At 38.1% G+C, this 19,583-nt stretch overlaps 1 protein-coding gene across 4 annotated transcripts in view; it reads right to left on the bottom strand.

Annotated features, from left to right (window-relative positions):
- Window positions 1–19,583, bottom strand: part of LOC144977778 (uncharacterized) — a 76,986-nt gene that overhangs the window by 5,201 nt on the left and 52,202 nt on the right. For all 4 annotated transcript variants that reach the window (XM_078923170.1, XM_078923171.1, XM_078923172.1 and 1 more), the window contains 3 exons: window positions 8,271–8,434; window positions 7,377–7,472; window positions 5,273–5,389 (listed from right to left, as the gene is read on the bottom strand). In XM_078923170.1, coding sequence (XP_078779296.1) covers window positions 5,273–5,389; window positions 7,377–7,472; window positions 8,271–8,434 — 377 coding nt within the window. The remainder of the gene's footprint in view (window positions 1–5,272; window positions 5,390–7,376; window positions 7,473–8,270; window positions 8,435–19,583) is intronic.

The following is a 19,583-nucleotide window of genomic DNA, read 5'->3' as shown; positions in this document are numbered from 1 at the left end:
GCGGATGGCAAAAAACAATAACAAAGACCGGAGTGACGTCAACTTCATACTACAATAGACTTTTACTGTGAACGTGTTTGGGCTCTATCAACTTGGATTTGGCTTTGGTGTCATTATTAACCAGTCTTACTCTCTCTCTCTCTCTCTCTCTCTCTCTCTCTCTCTCTCTCTCTCTCTCTCTCTCATTCTCTTTCTTCTCTCTCTTTCTCTTTCTCTCTATCTCTCTCTCTCTATCTCTCTCTCTCTCTCTCTCTCTCTCTCTCTCTCTCTTGAATAAAAGTCAGACGATAATTAATGACCCATTTCTATCCAATCGGCACGTTTGAAAAGTCACGTTATGAGGTCATGACCTTTTCACATCAATTTGTGGAGGTCATTTCTTTTAATTTTGCTGGTTTAAAAATAGAAACACGGCTATTCAATTTCTCTAATCAAGAATAAAAGAATTACATTTAGACATAATCAACTAACAACGTGTACAAATAGAAACACGCATTTACTCGTAAAAATTTCACCGACTTTTTAAAAACAAAATTAACTTTTTCTGTTTATTCCAAGGAATTTACCCAATGGAAACCGTACGGTGCTCTTATTGGCTAACCAACCAGCGGCCTCGATGAGAAAAATACCCGCCATTTTGATGTTGGCTGGGAATCGCGTTACTATAGTAAACAAGCGCTGATCGGCCGTTCATGAAAACAAGTTGCTGCTCGCTCGTTTAACTCAAAATTATTCAAAACGATCTCTCTAAAATGATATAAATGTGACTTCTTAAGGTTTTCTTCACGGTCAAAACCACACAACATTCTATTAATGATTACGTCCGAGGCAAAAAGGAATATTGACAGGTCGACCGAGAGTTGAACTCGTGAGACGACAAACATCAATGCGAAGTGTAGCGAGAGTCAAGCTATTGTTTGTCTTGTCCTATTCTATATAGAGAAAAGGATAAATAGTAGGGCTATAGCCTCGTGTGTGAGTGGTTGCGTGTCATAGTCTTGTTTTAAAATTGTTTCTGTTGTTTATGTGTGTAGTGATGACTCTCTCACACTCAATTTCAATGCCGAAAGAGGAATTCCCGCACACAAGAAAGGGGAATTGGGGTGGTATTTGGCATACATATTGTATAGTATCTAGTTCTAAATAGATAACTGATTAGAATTATATTATGATATATAAACACAATGCCAAATACAATTCCGAAGTTTCCTTATTTCAAATGAAGTAAAGCTCCAAAACCTAATGGTAGTGATTGTAGTACTGAGTGTTAGTGAGGTGATGTGGTGTTGGTGGTGGTTGTAGTTGTAGTAGTAATAGTGATGATGATGTGGTGGTGGTGATGATTATAGTTGTAGTAGTAGTGGTAGTGATGATGATGTGGTGGTGGTTGTAGTAGTAGTGGTAATGGTAATGATATGGTGGTGGTGGTGGTTGTAGTAGTAGTGGTCGTGATGATGATGTGGTGGTGGTGTTTGTAGTAGTAGTGGTAATGATGCGGCTATGTGGTCTAGTAGTATGACACTCGCTTCCGGATCGGAAGGTCCTGGGTTCGAGCCTCGCGCTCGGCGCATAGTTGAGTCCTTGGAAAAGGCTCTTTACTCACATTCTCTCACCGTACTCAGGTGTAAAATGAGTAACTGGCCGTTAACAGAGTTGTCTTTGTCCGAAAAATTGTAATATCGCCTAACAGGCGTCATGTCCCGTCCTACATGTTAAATGTTGACCAGGGACCCTTGTAAAGCGCTTTGAGCACATTTAGTAGATATTGCACTATATAAAGCTCAATTTTAAAAAAAATATATTTCAATGATGGTGGTGGTGGTTGCAGTAGTAGTAGTGGTAGTGATGATAATGTGGTGGTGGTTGTAGTTGTAGTAGTAGTGATAGTGATGATGATGTGGTGGTGGTTGTAGTAGTAGTGGTAGTGATGATGATGTGGTTGTGGTGGTTGTAGTAGTAGTTGTAATGGTGATGATATGGTGGTAGTGGTGGTTGCAGTAGTAGTGGTAGTGATGACGATGTGGTTGTGGTGGTTGTAGTAGTAGTAGTGGTAATGGTAATGATATGGTGGTAGTGGTGGTTGTAGTAGTAGTGGTAATGGTAATGATATGGTGGTGGTTGTAGTAGTAGTGGTCGTGATGACGATGTGGTTGTGGTGGTTGTAGTAGTAGTGGTAGTGATGCTATTGTGGTGGTGGTTGTAGTAGTTGAGGTAGTGATGCGGTGGTGGTTGTAGTAGTAGTGGTGGTGGTGGTTGTGGTAGTAGTGGTAATGATGATGATATGGTGGTGGTGGTTGCAGTAGTAGTGGTAGTGATGATGATGTGGTTGTGGTGATTGTATTAGTGGTAGTGATGATGATGTGCTGGTGGTGGTGTAGTAGTAGTGGTAGTGATAATGATGTGGGGCTGGTGGTTGTAGTAGTAGTGTTAGTGATGATATTGTGGTGGTGGTTGTAGTAGTAGATGATGTGGTGGTTGGAAAACACATTACAGGTTATTATAATACATGATTACACACATTCTCTAACTTCATTTTTTGACAGCTTCGTTGTGCCATAAATATACGCAACAGTTCTGAAACATTTTATTGTGGATTTTGATATTGTTTGTTGTTTTTCTTGTGTCGTTATGTTGACATAGATACCGAATGAATGGTAATTACTACATTCTCAGCCAACAACAAAATGGCGCTGAATGCTTTCATTGGTGGACACTTTTTAGGCTTCGTACGTATTCTCATTCGTTTAATTCTATGGTTTATTCACAATTATCTAGGGTTACGTGCACTTAGTGGCAGGTCTGACCCGTTTCATTCTGGGCCCATTGCTGTACTGTAATGGAAATCTATTCAATATATCACCATCTGTGTCTGAAATTGTGTGTAAAATACTGATTTAAATCGCAGTGAGTTAAGTGTGTGCGTGTATGTGTGTCTGCGTGTGTGTGCGTGCGCATCTATATATGCGTGTGTGTCTCCCCCGCCCCCCTCCGTAATGACCTAATGTTTACCGTATACTGTATGTTTGAATGCGCCGCTTGACTGTTGTGTGTATGACATGAGTGTGTGCTGTTTGTAGAACATTGTAATGGTAAACACAACACGAAGTGCCTTTCTTCTGGACAATAAAGATTTATTATTATTATTATTATTATTATTATTATTATATATTATTATATTATTATTATTATTATTATTATTATTATATTATTATTATTATTATTATTATTATTATTATTATTATTAATATTATTATTATTATTATTATTATTATTATTATTATTATTATTATGTTCACGTTGATCTAGGGGATGTGGATGGTGATGTAACAAGGACATTTATTGTTTATGACGTGATACTTTCAAATGCTACTTGATATAATTCCCATTTACCCTTTCCACATACTTATCACTTGAACGTTAAAAAAACAAACGTGAGCTTTCATAGATGACGTCACTCAGGTCTTTGTTATTGTTTTTTTGCCCTCCGCGTTTATGAGTAATGCTCACTGAACTGTATTAACCTGACTATAAACGTTCATGGATACACACCGTTTTGTGTGTTGGTCCGTTATATTTCCGGATGGCAATGTTATGAGCTTCTTAGCCAAGCGCATACTATCTATATAGAGCAATATCCACAAAACATAACCAACAACAACACGTAACATTTAGAACGAGACACCAGGCTCTATTTAGGCTCTATTTCCATATTATTTTTCCCGACAGAGACAACGCTGTTAGCGGCCAAGTACCTAATAGTTTTACGTCTGAGTATAGGTGAGAGAATGTGAGTAAAGAGCCTTTTCTAAGGGCTCAACTATGCGCCGAGCGAGGCTCGAACCGTTGCCATCTTAAAGTTATAGCCTGACACTGACCAAAAAAAAAAATGACGTCAAAATGCCAGTCTTTTGTCACAAAAGAAAACAAATCGTGAGTTGTATTCAATAGTTCAACCAATGAAATAACTTGTTTCCTTGAGCTCTACTAACGACAACTCACTAGACGCTACACAACCCTAAAAAATGACCTCAAACTGCCAGTCCTAGAAGGTTCTTGTGTCAGGCTATATATATGTTAACGATGGCTACGATCGATCTCGGTCCCTATGCTAAGGAAGCGAGTGCTCTACCAACTGAGCTATCGGGTAACCCCCCCCCCCCCCCCAGATAGGGGATAAGTGCTACATACTAGCACATTGTGCGTCTATGTGGTCTTGTGGTATGATACTCGCTTTCGGATCGGAAGGTCCTGGGTTCGAGCCTCGTTCGGTGCATAGTTGTCTAGTTCATAGTTGACTCTTTACTCACACTTTCTCACCGCACTCAAGTGTAAAATGAGTACCTGACCGTTAACAGCGTTGTCTTTGTCTGAAAAAATTATAATATCGCCTTACAGGCGTCATGTCCCGTCCTACATGTTAAGTGTCGCTCTTGACCGGGGACCCCTTGTAAAGGGCTTTGAGCACATTTAGTGGATATTGCGCTATATAAAGTTCAATTTACTAACAACTCACTAGACGCTACACAAACCTAGAAATGACGTCAAACTGCCAGTCCTAGAGGGTTCTAGTGTCAGGCTATAATATGTTAACGATGGCTACGATCGTCTCGGTCCCTATGTGCTCTACCAACTGAGCTATCGGGACCCCCCCCCCCCCCCATCCCAGATAGAGGATTAGTGCTACATAGATAGTATGCGCTTGGCTAAGAAGTTCATAACATTGCCATCCGGAAGTATAACGGACCAACACACAAAGCTGTGTGTATCTATCAACGTTTATAGTTAGGTTAATACAGTTCAGTGAGCATTACTCATAAACGCGGATGGCAAAATACAATAACAAAGACCTGAGTGACGTCATCTTTGAACTATCTTTTGTCTGGTTAATACAGTTCAGTGAGCATTTCTCATAAACGGGGATGGCAAAATACAATAACAAAGACCTGAGTGAGGTCATCTTCGAACTATCTATCTGGTTAATACAGTTCAGTGAGCATTTCTCATAAACGCGGATGGCAAAATACAATAACAAAGACCTGAGTGAGGTCATCTTCGAACTATCTATAGTCTGGTTAATACAGTTCAGTGAGCATTTCTCATAAACGCGGATGGCAAAATACAATAACAAAGACCTGAGTGAGGTAATCTTCGAACTATCTATAGTCTGGTTAATACAGTTCAGTGAGCATTTCTCATAAACGCGGATGGCAAAATACAATAACAAAGACCTGAGTGAGGTCATCTTCGAACTATCTATAGTATCAGATCTTACCAAGATTCCGTATGGTGTCCACTGAAAAGGGCAAGTATTGAAGGCCCGCATGGACTGCATGGCCTGGTATGGTTTTTCCTTCTTTCTCCACTTGGCCCGCCTGTTCTGGAACCATACCTTGAGAGACAAAGGAATGAACATATTGAAGGAGGCACTATATAGTTAGTATGCGCTTGGCTAAGAAACTCACAACATTGCCATCCGGAAGTATAATGGACCAACACACAAAACTGTGTAACCATGAACGTTTATAGAAGAAAAAGAAGAAGAAGAAGAGGAAGGAGGAGGAGGAGGAGGAGGAGGAGGAAGAGGAGGAGGAAGAGGAGGAGGAGCAGGAGGAGGAGGAGGAAGAGGAGGAGGAAGAGGAGGAAGAAGCAGGATGGTTTTTAGGTGGTGTAGGAGAAGGAGGATGAGGAGGAGGATAGAATGCGTTTGGCTAAGAAACTCACAACATTGCCATCCGGAAATATAACGGACCAACACACAAAACTATGTGTAACCATGAACGTTTTATGGTTCATACCGTTTAGTGAGAATTAATCATAAAGATGGATGGCAAAAAAAAAACAATAACATAGGCCTGAGTGACGTCATCTTCGTTCTATCTATTGATTGAACGAAGATGAAGTCGCTCTGGTCTTTGTTATTGTTTTTTTTTTTTTTTTTGCCATCCACGTGTATGAGTACTTCTCACTAAACCGTCTGAACCAGACTGTAGATAGAATGAAGTTGACGTCACGTGGGTCTTTGTTATTGTTTTTTTGCCACCCATGTTTATGAGTAATTCTCACTTAACTGTATTATCCAGACTATAAAAGTCCATGGTTAAATAGAGTTTTGTATGTTGGTCCTTTTTTTACTTCCGGGTGGGAATGTTGTGAGCTTCTTAGCCAAGTGTATACTATCTATAAAAGTTCATGGTTACTCATAGTTTTGTGTGTTGGTCCGTTATACTTCCGGATGGCAATGTTGTGATCTTCTTAGCCAAGCTCATACTATATATCCGAAGGGGTGTTAAATAAAGGGACTAGATTCATGAATTCAATTCAATTCAATGGGCATGATCAATATTACAATTCCATGACCTACCTAGTGAAAAGTGTTCACAGTTTAAGAAATATCCAACTTCACAATGGTCATTTTGCTCAGCATGACTCAGTATGTAAACAACCTTCATAAATAAAGCAGCGTGTTTACATTTATTGACAAATGTCAAACCGTTTACAGCAACAAATCATGTGTTCGATGACTAGGAGGTTGGACAAAAACCTGAATATAGATAGTATGCAGATGACGTCACTCAGGCCTTTGTTATTGTTTTTGCCATCCGCGTTTGTGAGTTGTTCTCACTAAACTGTATTAACCAGACTATGAAAGTTCATGGTTACACAGAGTTTGTGTGTTGGTCCGTTATACTTCCGGATGGCAATGTTGTGAACTCCTTGGCCAAGCGCATTCTATCTATAGTGTGCGCTTGGCTAAGAAGCTCACAGCATTTTGCGATCCGGAAGTATAAAGGACCAACACACAAAAACTATGTGTAACCTAAAAACGTTTATAGTCTGGTTAATACAGTTTAGTGAGAATTACTCATAAACGCGGATGGCAAAAGCAATAACAAAGACCTGACTGACGTCAACTTCATTCTATCTATATAATCACATGCAAGTCATTTTTCAGCAAACACAATAAATAATATAATATGTCAAAGTAAGCTAACGATACAAGTTATTTTCACTTTATTTTATCTTATTCATTTTCCACGTTAATTTGTGTATTGTTGTGCTGACGAAGGGTTTGCAGGCCCGAAACGTCCATTGTCTGTTCTGTTCCCATACGAAGCCTCTCCATGTTCACTCATTCGTGGTTCGGCGTGGCTCATCGGTACGGTCTTTGCTTCCTACCCGAAATATACCGAGTTCAATCACCGCCGCTGCGTTGTGTGGCCTTGAGCAAGTCACCTCGCCCTAGCTCACTTTGCGGCGCTGCTCTGCGGCTAACACCTGGGTTATTCCAGTCTTCACTTGGAATAGACCCTAAAGACAAATTTCTCCTTGGGGATGAATAACGGGAATTTTATTTTTTAATTTATTTATCTACATACCTGTATTCTGGATTCTGGTAGTTTGATTCTTGTCGCCAATTTCTCACGTGTAAAAATATCCGGATAATGGGTCTTTCTGAACGTCCTCTCAAGTTCCTGAAAATGAAAACGATCCCAAAATAAGATACAACTAGTCTAAATTATGAAATAAGAAGGGTCCTGATAGCTCAGTTGGTAGGGCACTCGTTTAACACGCAAAGGGGCCAAGATCAATCCCCCAGGGTGCAGTCAAGATTTATTTTTTTCTGACCCCCCTCCCTCTCTCTCTCTCTCTCTCTCTCTCTCTTTCTCTCTCTCTCTCTCTCTCTCTCTCTCTCTTTCTCTCTCTCTCTCTTTCTCTCTCTCTCTCTCTCTCTCTCCCCCCCCCCTGTCTACCCTGCAGGGATTAAGCAGCTGGGTCACTTAGACTTGGCGGAAAGTACTTTGAGATAGACTAGCGTCCTATCCTAAGGGTAGCAAGTAATTGCTATCGTCCGTTTCACGCTATAGAAACCGGGATAAGCTCAGACTCCATGGGCCTTAGGCTTTGAGGGACTCCTCTTTTGTTAATGCAATGAGAGCGTTTTATAGTTCGTTATTTTTAAAACAACTGAGCTTTTATATAGTGCAATATCCACCAGGCTCGAACCCAGGACCTTCCGATCCGAAAGCGAGTGTCATACCACTAGACCACATAGCCGCATGATTAAGATTCTGAAAATGGAATTTGTAGCCAGAAATATCAGACTTAAGTTGGGTTTATATGCCTTATAGAGGAGGAGGAATATTATATTTTACTGTGCTAAAAACCAATGTGTCATATTTTTCACCAGTTTAACCATAATTTGACTTTTTAGCATCTGGTCCATCCCGACATAATACCGTTTTGAGACGGGGGGTCACAAATAATGTCACCTGAAGTTGCCGTGTAGAAAAGGCTGTTCTGTTCCGCTTGCTTTTTAAAGTCAGACCCAACTCCGAGCTATCGTCCAGTCCGTAAGGATGCTCGTAAGGATTCTCGTCTTCCTGATAACAACTTTCTCCACAATGATCCTCGCCATCAGACTTGCCTGGAGAATCTGGGTTAAGAATGGAATGGAAGAGTTTGGGCTGATAGCGACATGTACATATATATGCATGTCTGACACCCGAATCCACTTATTGGCCTGGTTTAACCTTGTTGTAACATGGACAATATTTTGCGTCATTTTTTAAAAAGATTTCCATGACCTACACATACTATCTATAGATAGTATTCGCTTGGCTAAGAAGCTCACAACATTGCCATCCGGAAGTATAACGGACCAACACACAAAACTCTGTGTAACCTTGAACTTTTGTAGTCTGGATAATACCATTTTGTGAGTATTACTCATAAACATGGATGGCAAAAAACAATAACAAAGACCAGATTGACGTCAGCTTCAATCTATCAAAATATGTAGGTCTGACCGTGGCCTTCGTAAAGTTATGGCCTGATACTGACCAGAAAACGATGTCAAAATGCCAGTCTTTTGCCACAAAAGAAAACAAATCGTGAGTTGTATTCAATAGTTCAACCAATGAAATGACTTGTTTCCATGAGCTCTACTAACGACAACTCACTAGGCGGTGCAAAAACCAAAAAATGACGTCAAACTGCCAGTCCTTTTGGATTTCAGTATAACAAAACGATGGCTCCGGTCTGACACCCGAATCCACTTATGGGCCTAGTTTGACATTGTTGTAACCTGGACAATATTTTGCGTCATTTTTTAAAAGATGTCAATGACAACAATGAGGCCATACGGATTTGGGTTACCAGACCTGCAAATAAGTGCACTTCGGCTGATAGCATTTTATTATCTGATGCCTTGTGGACAGGTCTTGGTTGAGCCATAGCCATCGTTAACTTATAGATAGTATGCGCTTGGCTAAGAAGCTCATAACATTGCCATCCGGAAGTTTAACGGACCAACACACAAAACTATGTGCAACCATGAACTTTTATAGTCTAGTTAATACAGTTTTATGAGAATCACTCACAAACGCGGATGGCAAAATACAATGACAAAGGCTTGAGTGACGTCATCTTCGAACTATCTATAGATAGTATGCAGATGACGTCACTCAGGCCTTTGTTATTGTTTTTGCCATCCGCGTTTGTGAGTTGTTCTCACTAAACTGTATTAACCAGACTATAAAAGTTCATGGTTACACAGAGTTTGTGTGTTGGTCCGTTTTACTTCCGGATGGCAATGTTGTGAACTCCTTGGCCAAGCGCATTCTATTTATAGCCTGACACTGACCAAAAAATGACGTCAATCACAAAAGAAAACAAATCGTGAGTTGTATTCAATAGTTCAACCGATGGGACCACTTATTTCCATGAAGGGCAACTCACTAGGGGGTGCAAAACCAAATAATGACGTCAAAATGCCAGTCTTTTTGGATTTCAGTGTCAGGCTACATGTTAACGATGGCTACGGTTTAGTTGAGCGAAGGCAAATGAGAGAGATCCTAACAGAAAAGCAGGACAAAGAAAGAGCCACTCGGTTGAAAAGCCCCAATTATAGATAGTATGAAGTTGACGTCACTCCGGTCTTTGTTATCGCTTTTTTGGCATCCACGTTTATGAGTAATTCTCACTAAACTGTATTAACCAGACTATAGATAGAATGCGCTTGGCCAAGGAGTTCACAACATTGCCATCCGGAAGTATAACGGACCAACACACAAACTCTGTGTAACCATGAACTTTTATAGTCTTGTTAATACAGTTTAGTGAGAACAACTCACAAACGCGGATGGCAAAAACAATAACAAAGGCCTGAGTGACGTCATCTGCATACTATCTATAAAAGATCATGGTTACACAAAGTTTTGTGAGTTGGTCCGTTATACTTCCGGATAGCAATGTTGTGAACTTCTTAGCCAACGTACACTATCTATACGTTAACGATTGATAAGCTCAAAGCCTTCTTCAACCAACAACAACAACAACAACAACAACAACAACAACAACAGCAACAACAACAACAATAACAACAACAACAAACCCCCAATGAAGACTAAAGAATAACAGTAATGTATTTATGTTTTCATAGGGTTTTTTGTTTGTTTGTTTGTTTGTTAGCTGAAGAAGGGGTTTGAGCCCGAAACTTTCCGTGTTTCGTATTTTGTTCTTTATTTTATGTTGAAGCTGTTAAATTCATTTATTATTATTATTATGATTATTGCGAGTTACAGTCCACAGGTTCTAGCAGCTTTGTGTCACTTTGACATACAGACTACACTGCAGTCATACTCTGGAAAAACCCATCTTAAGAAATTTGGCCAGAAAACTCGTCCTTTCATTATCAATCAATTTAACTGACCCTCATTTTGCCAAAAAAAAAAAAAAAAAAAAAAAAAAAAAAAACCCAAAAAACTCTCAAACCTGAGACTTCACGAATTCCCAGGTTTGAGAGGTATTTTTTTTCCAAGATGAGGGTCATTTAAATCGATCGATATTTGAAGGACGAGTTTTCTGGCCAAATTTTTTAAGATTTTTTTTTTTCAATATGACGGAAGTACAGACATCTTATGTTTGTAATCGCGGGAACGGGAATAATAATAATAATAATAATAATAATAATAATAATAATAATAATAATAATAATAATAATAATAATAATAATAATAATAATAATAATAATAATAATAATATAACGGAAAGATTCATATCACGTCAGCGATCTCGCTATCATTAGACCGTAAATATTATGCCTCGCCTGGGAATGCATGGGTGGAATAGATACTTTATTATTATTATTATTATTATTATTATTATTATTATTATTATTATTATTATTATTATTATTATTATTATTATTATTATTATTATTATCATTATTATTATCATATTATTATTATTATTATCATCATCATCATCATTATTATTATTATTATTATTATTATTATTATTATTATTATTATTATTATTATTACGCATTATTATTCTAAATTATGATCATTTACATAACCGGTATCTTGGTTGTAAACGTTATCAATATTATCATTATATATAATATATTTTTATAATCATATAAATTAGTATTATAATCATGATCATTATGATAATCATTCTTTGGGTCAGGAAAAACAAACAAACAAACGAGCTAACGAAATAAATAAATAACAACAGATTAGCTTCCTGGAACTCGTTTCCTGGGAAAAAATATATATCTCAGACGTGTAAATTGCAAGGAAGTGAATACAGCTGTGTGTGTGTATGTGTATTATAATTATGGTTGTTTCTTAACCAGCGAACTGTGTCTTTGAATATTTTAAAAATAATTTGGCCAGAAAACTCATCCTTCAAATAACCCTCGTCTACGCAGAATAAATTTAAAAAAAAAAAAAAACAACGACAAAACTCTACGCAGATCTGGGACTTTTAATGAAGACCTCGTAGTATAGTGGGTACGACAATAATTGAGATTCTCTGTTAAGTTGGGGTGAGGGGTGAGGGTGAGGGTGGGGGGGGGGGGTTGTTATTTAAATCGATCGATACTTGTTGAAGGAGGAGGAGGAGGAGGAGGAGGAGGAGGATGAGGAGGAGGAGGAGGAGGAGGAGCTTCTGGCCACATTTTTTAAATAAGCTTCTTTCTGAAGTACGGCGACGGTTATCTGGCTGGTTAACCTTCTCCTTACCACCTATAGATAGTTCGAGGATGACGTCACTCAGGTCTTTTTTATTGTTTTTTGCCATCCGCGTTTATGAGTTATGCTCACTGAACCGTATTAACCCGACTATAAACGTTCATGGATACACACAGTTTTATGTGTTGGTCCGTTATACTTCCGGATGGCAATGTCATGAGCTTCTTAGCCAAGCGCATACTATCTATAGGAAAATCGTCACATTTGTTACGATGCAACCGTCACTTTTCGTTCATTTCGTTCATTTATTTTTGCTCTAGCTATAAGAACGTGACATTCTGTAATAGAGCTCATATTTCCAAGCAATATTAGCTACATATAGAATGTTTTTGTTGCGTTTCTGCTTGAGTAAGATATGTCTGTTTTTGTGTTGGGTGTGTGTAAAGTTTTGGGGGAAATTCCGAAAATGGCTGGTAAGGAGAAAGTTAGTTTCTACTTCCGTGTATCTGCAGCATATTATATCTACGCATTTTCTTTTATTTCCCAAGAAAAGAACGGAATGTTTTTTTTTACCCCTCTCCTTTCCAGCCATTTTCAGAATTTTCCCCAAAACTTCACACCCAACTAGATAACACAAAAAATCGATTTTTTATCACTCAAACACAATAGCAGTAACGTTCTTGCGATATGGAAAGAACGAAGATGACGTCACTCAACCATTTGTTATTGTATTTTACCATCCGCGTTTGTGAATGATTCTCACTAAACTGCATTAACCAGACTATAAAATTTCAAGGTTACACATAGTTTTGTGTGTTGGTCCGTTATACTTCCGGATGGCAATGTTATGAGCTTCTTAGCCAAGCGCAAACTATCTATAGAATTTCTTTAGCAAAACATGCTCTACAACACACTGTTCATTTTCTTTCAATTTTATGATGTACAAAAGAACTTTGAATGAGTAAATAGTTGGTTGTATGGTAACAAATGTGACGATTTTCCCATGGGTGATAAGGAGGGGGTAAAGGGATGTGCATTTATTTTCAGGTCTAATAACCCAATTCATTTAAGGCTCGTTGTTGTATTGGACATTGCAGGCAGTGTGGCTCAGCAGTACGGTCTTTGCTTCATACCCGAAAGGTACCGTGTTCGATCACCCGCCGCTGCACTGTGTACCCTCAAAAGGAAGTCACCCCCGCCTTAGCTCAATTTGTGGCGCTGCACTGCGGCTGACGCCTGGGTTATTCCAGTCTTCCATTGGAATATACCCTAGAGACATATTTCCCCAATGGGATGAATAAAGATAATATATATATATATATATATATATATATATATATATATATATATATATATAATATATATATATATATATATATTATTTAAATTTTTTTTTTTTTTTTTAATTTAATTTTATTTATTTATTTATTTATTTCTAATGACGCAAAATATTGTCCATTACAACAGTGTAAAACTGGGCCCATAATTGCGTTCCCGCGTTAGACCTGCTTATATGTACACGTCGGTTTTGAGACTATATTATAATAATATAAACCACAGTCTCAGAGAGATATTACGCCAGGATTGTGTAAATACTAAAAAATGAATATAATCTAACAAAGGAAAATAAAAGATTTGAAATTAGTCGAAAGATAGTATAGATAATATGCAGATGACGTCACTCATGTCTTTGTTATTGTTTTTTGCCATCCGCGTTTATGAGTAATGCTCACTGAACTGTATTAACCCGACTATAAACGTTCATGGATACATACAGTTTTGTGTGTTGGTCCGTTATACTTCCGGATGGCAATGTTATGAGCATCTTAGACAAGCGCATACTATCTATACGCTTGTCTAAGGAGTTCACAACATTGCCATCCGGAAGCATAACGGATCAACACACACCATTTTGTGTAAACATGATCGTTTATAGTCAGGTTAATTCAGTTTAGTGAGAATTACTCATAAACGCGGATGGCAAAAAAAAAAACAATAACAAAGACCTGAGTGACGTCAACTTCGAACTATCTATATGTTTTATTGAATGCAATAGATAAGTTGTTATTTTGTAATGTAACAAAGACTAAACTCTTACAGTTTTCATCACTTTTACCTTAACAACGCCACTATCACATTATCTCAGTCGTCTGTAGTGTTTCATTCATCCTGTATTGTTGATCAAGTGTTAACCCGAAACGTCCACAGCATCTGTCTTCGTCTAATAAATTGAATTGACAATTCCGTACTTATCTTTATTTTTGCCAGCAGATATAACGTATCAACACACAAAAGTATGTGTTACCTTAAAAACGTTTATAGATAGAACGAAGTTGACATCACTCAGGTCTTTGTTATTGTTTTTTGCCATCTATCTTTATGAGTAATTCTAACTAAATTGTATTAACCAGGATATAAACGTTCAAGGTTACACATAGTTTTTTTTTTTGTGTTGATCGGACCAACACAGAAAACTTTGTGTAATCGACAGTATGCGCTTGGCTAAGAAGCTCACAACATTGACATCCTGAAGTATAACGGACCAACACACAATACTATGTTTAACCTTAAACGTTTATAGTATAGTTAATACAGTTTAGTGAGAAGTACTTACAAATGTGGAGGCAAAAAAAAACCCAAACCAATAACAAAGAGCCGAATGACGTCAACTTCATTCTATCTATAGATAGTTCGAAGTTGACGTCACGCAGGCCTTTGTTATTGTTTTTGCCATCCGCGTTTATGAGTAATTCTCACTAAACTGTATTAACCTGACTATAAACGATCATGGTTACACAACGTTTTGTGTCTTTGTCCGGTATACTTCCGGATGGCCTTGTTGTGAACTCCTTAGCCAAGCGCATACTATCTATAGACTGATTGATATAATTTAGTGAGAACTTACATTAAATGGCTAGCTAAAAAAATCAATATCAAAGAGCTGAATGTCGTCATTGTCGTTCCTTCTATTGGACAGTAAACGTATTCACTCAAGGGGGTAAATATTTCGCATTCCTTCCATTGAATTCCTTATCAGTATTCGTCGAATGAGGACCGGACCGAGGACCGGTCCCACGGTCTTTTAGCTGTGAACCGTGGTCCAGTCCCAAAGAGGAAGACCGCCGGCGGTCCTCACTTCTTATCACCTTTCAACGGTCTCGCGCCAAACTACTTCCCCAGCGATTCGTTGCCTCGGTCCTTTGCCTATCTTCCACCAATCACCACCCATCCCACTTAATTAATCGCACCCACCCCCCTTTGCCATACACTAAACGACACAGACGACCATAGAGGCAGACGACCACCTCCCTCCACTCCGCAAACCGCCCTTTCGTGTGTGAGATGGGGGGAACAGGAGGCGCACGCCTTGGACGATTCCATTATACGGGGTAAATTTCAAAATTTACTACACCATAATGATCGCAATGACAATGATCTATGATGAAGGCATGACCCCTCTTCTCTAATGGGTTATTGTTTGAAATGTATGTGACTACTAAAGATGTGTGTGTGTGTGTGTGTGTGTGTGTGTGTCGAACCTAGCAAGTTGCAAGTCTGATTTTTTGTTTTCTTTTGTCCATCTCTTGTCGCCACTCCTTTCTATCGCATTGTTGTCATTTAAAATAATACAATAATATTAAAATTTCGTTTGGTGTTTTAACTAATCAAGTAATATGAGTTTCATTAGTTTCTTCCGTCCAAAAAAAAAACAGTTATAACGTCTGTATTTTTAAAAGGTCCAATAGAATATTTGGGGACCCCGATAGCTCAGTTGATAGAGCACTCTCTTTATACGCAAAGGGCCAGAGATCGATCCCGGGTGCAGTCGATTTTTTTCTGAATCCCTGTCTACTCAGCAATGAATGGGTAGCTGAGTTTGTTAGATCTGGCGAAAAGTCACCATCGACCCCTCTTATCACCTCATCCACCCCCTCTTATTATAACTTCACGTCTCTCTCTTACTCTTCAATGCTCGCTGCCCTCTAATGTGTGTGTGGGGGGGGGGGGGGGGGTAGGAGTTGCGTGTGTGTATCAACGCCACGAACAACTCGATCAACGCCTTGGGCGATGCCATTATCTCCGTTAATGGGGATAAATTTCAAATTTTATTAAATTATCGAAGTAACAATGAAGTACGGTGAGCAAATAAAGAAGGCATCACCCCTCTTCTCTAATTAGGTTACAATTTGAAATGAGTGTTACTACTCCGTGTGTTTTACTCCTGTAGGCCACGGTTTTCATCGTGTAGCGGTCTTTAACGGTTCAAGAATGAACGGACCGGTCTAGAGACCGGTCCTTGCGGTCTTCATTTCCCAAGGACCGTAGGACCGTGGTCCTTAAGCTTGCCAAGGACCGCCCCGCACTAGTATTCGTTGATGTTTTGGCTTGAATTATCACAGCATATCATATCATGTTATATCATAGTGCGGCTTTTGGTCTTGTGGTATGACACTCACTTTCGGATCGGAAGGTCCTGGGTTCGAGCCTCCCTCGACGCATAGTTGAGTCCTTGGAAAAGGCTCTTTACTCACATTCTCTCACCGTACTCAGGTGTAAAATGATTACCTGCCCGGTAACAGCGTTGTCTCTGTCGAGGAAAAAAAAATGTATTATCGCCGAAGAGGCGTCATGTCTCGTTCTTTATGTTACGTGTTGCTGTTTGTCAGTGATCCGGTGTAAAGCGCTTTGAGCACTTTTAGTGGATATTGCGCTATGTAAAATCTCAATTTTAATTTATTAAAAAAAAATATCATATCATATCTTATTATCATATCAGTATTAGCAGGCCTGCCAACTTGAAAATTAAAAAGAAAGATATAATTCTTAGGATATAAAAATTGTAATCGATAGTTTACTTTATAAATCAACAATAATTTACTCTCAGGATGGTTAAATAATACTTCAAAAACATTTAGTCTGGCATCTACTTTCATTTTCAATAAGTTTCAATGACTTAGAGATACTTATAACGTTCTGAAATTGTACTCAGCATCGGTATTTCGCAAATCTACGGATATTTTCGTAATAGTGGACAGGTCTGTAATAGGGCTTTAAAATAGATGAAGTGTGCGGCTATGTGGTCTAGTGGTATGACACTCGCTTTCGGATCGGAAGGTCCTGGGTTCGAGCCTCGCGCTCGGCGCATAGTTCAGTCCTTGGAAAAGGCCCTTTACTCACATTCTCTCACCGTACTAAGGTGTAAAATGAGTACCTGGCCGTTAACAGCGTTGTCTCTGTCCGAAAAATTGTAATATCGCATAACAGGCGTCATATCCCGTCCTACATGTTAAATGTTGCTGTTGGCCAGGGACCCCTTGTAAAGCGCTTTGAGCACAGTTAGTGGATATTGCGCTATATAAAGCTCAATTATTTTAATTATATTAATCATAATTTTCATTTTCAATAAGTTTCAATGACTTAGAGATGCTTATAACGTTCTGAAATTGGAGCCAGCATCGCCGGTATTTCGTAATGCTACGAATCTTTCGTAATAGTGGACAGGTTTGTAATAGGGCTGTCAAGTGGACGAAATGTTCCTTAAATGCCACTTAAAACACAAGTAACAATATCTGTATTGGATATTACAAATTGAAAATTATTCTATGAGATTAAAATATTTAACTCTCTCCTTACCAACTATTTTCAGAATTTTCCCAAAAACTTCACACCCACCCAACACAAAAATAGACATTTCTTACTCAAACAGAAAAGCAGCAAGCACATTCTATACATTATATTGTTTGACAATATGAACTCTTTTACATAATGTCAAGTTTTTATAGCTATAGCAAAAAGAAATGAAATCTGGATGAGAAAAGTGACGGTTGCATCGTAACAAATGTGACGATTTTCCAATAGATGGTAAGGAAAGGGTTAAATGCCACTTAAAACACAAGTAACAATATCTGTATTGGATATTACAAATTGAAAATTATTCTTTGACATAAAAATATTGAAAACAGAGAAAGAAACAAATAAAAGCATAGAAATTTGCATTTATAGGAAGGCTTGTTTTCCTAAACTCGTTAAGTCGATTTTTCTACTTTTTGAGATTTTCCATCAACGAGATGAATTGAAACGTAAATTTTATTTTAAGCACAAAATGGCACAAGAAGTTCCCCTAGATTTGTGTAAAATTGAAGTTTAAATATGACAAAACAATAGAAGGAATGAGAAATTTTAGGGGAAATAATCCTTAATATCTCAAAATGGGAAAAAAAAAAAAAAAAACGGAGTAGGGATTTTTAGAAAACTATTCTGTTTCCATGCTTCAATGCTCACTGATACTAATCTCTATAAAATATATATGGGATAATACCAACGTGTACATATATGCAGGTCTGACATCTGACCCGATTATGGGCCAAGCTAGTAGATATAACACGGTTTTTGTTTGTTTTTTTGTTTTTTGTTTTTTTTTTGTTTTTTTTTTTTTTTTTTGGGGGGGGGGGGGGGGGGGTTGGGGTTTTTATTTTAAAACCTCAGGAATGGGAGACACCCAATGTTTATGGTTACTTTGCCAATTTAGATTTATCTCCGTCTTTTAAATACAATAAACAGGTATAGGGATATTGACCTTAATCCCTCCCCCCCCCCCCCCCCAAAAAAAAAAAAAAACAACAACAAAAAAAACAAACAAACAAACAAACAAATAAACAAACACCCAAAAAAACAGTAAATTAAAAAAAAAAACAAAACAACAACAACAACAACAACAACAACAACAACAAAAGAAAAAAAAAGATTTAACACTGTTATAATAGACAATATTTTGTGTCATTAAAAAAAAAGTTCCATTACAACAATGATTCTATAATAATTTGGGTTATCAGACCTGCAAATAAGTGCACGTCGGATAATACTGAAAGCTAGTCGTCTATATTGTTTTGAATCTCTTAGTCGCTGAGTTACTCAAATTTTAACGTGGCCAAGGTGCACATGTTGGAAGGTCTGATTACCGAACACAATAGGCTTCAACAGTCGTAACGTCACTTCCCTCGTAATGACGCATTGTAACTTAGTAACCGGCAATAAACTATCGGAACAATGGCGGACGCCCTTATGAAATATTTCTCCGAGGAGCATAAAAGCGTATCCAGAGGAGAAAACAAAACATAAATCTGTCATGTTTTGACTTTTACACATTCTTATCACAAGACATATGAAAAGTTCTAGCTAGCATGAAGAATAAAAAGTACAGATTTTCTTTGTTTAGAACCACGATGGCCGCCGTTGCTGGGTGATGTGACATCAGACTATTGAATTCTATTATGGACTTGTTTTAACAATGTACTAACGTACAATATTTCACGTTGGTTTGCGAGTTATTTTTTATTCCATTTCAACAATGAGCCCATAATAAAAATTCGGGCTATCAGATCTGCAAATAAGTGAACCTCGAATGTGGTCAAAGGACATGATCTATAGAAAGTTCGAAGATGACGTCACTCAGGTCTTTCTTATTTTTCTTTTGCCATCCGCGTTTATGAGTAATGCTCACTGAACTGTATTAACCTGACTTTCAACGTTTAAAGATACACATAGTTTTGTGTGTTGGTCCGTTATACTTCCGGATGGCAATGTTATGAGCTTCTTAGCCAAGCG

Source organism: Berghia stephanieae, chromosome 8, assembly GCF_034508935.2.
Source record: "Berghia stephanieae isolate SIO BIC M18660-M18661 chromosome 8, UCSD_Bste_1.3, whole genome shotgun sequence".
Classification (NCBI taxonomy): Eukaryota; Metazoa; Mollusca; class Gastropoda; order Nudibranchia; family Aeolidiidae; genus Berghia; species Berghia stephanieae.
Note: the sequence above shows the minus strand (reverse complement) of the source record. Positions and strands in the feature narration are given on the sequence as shown.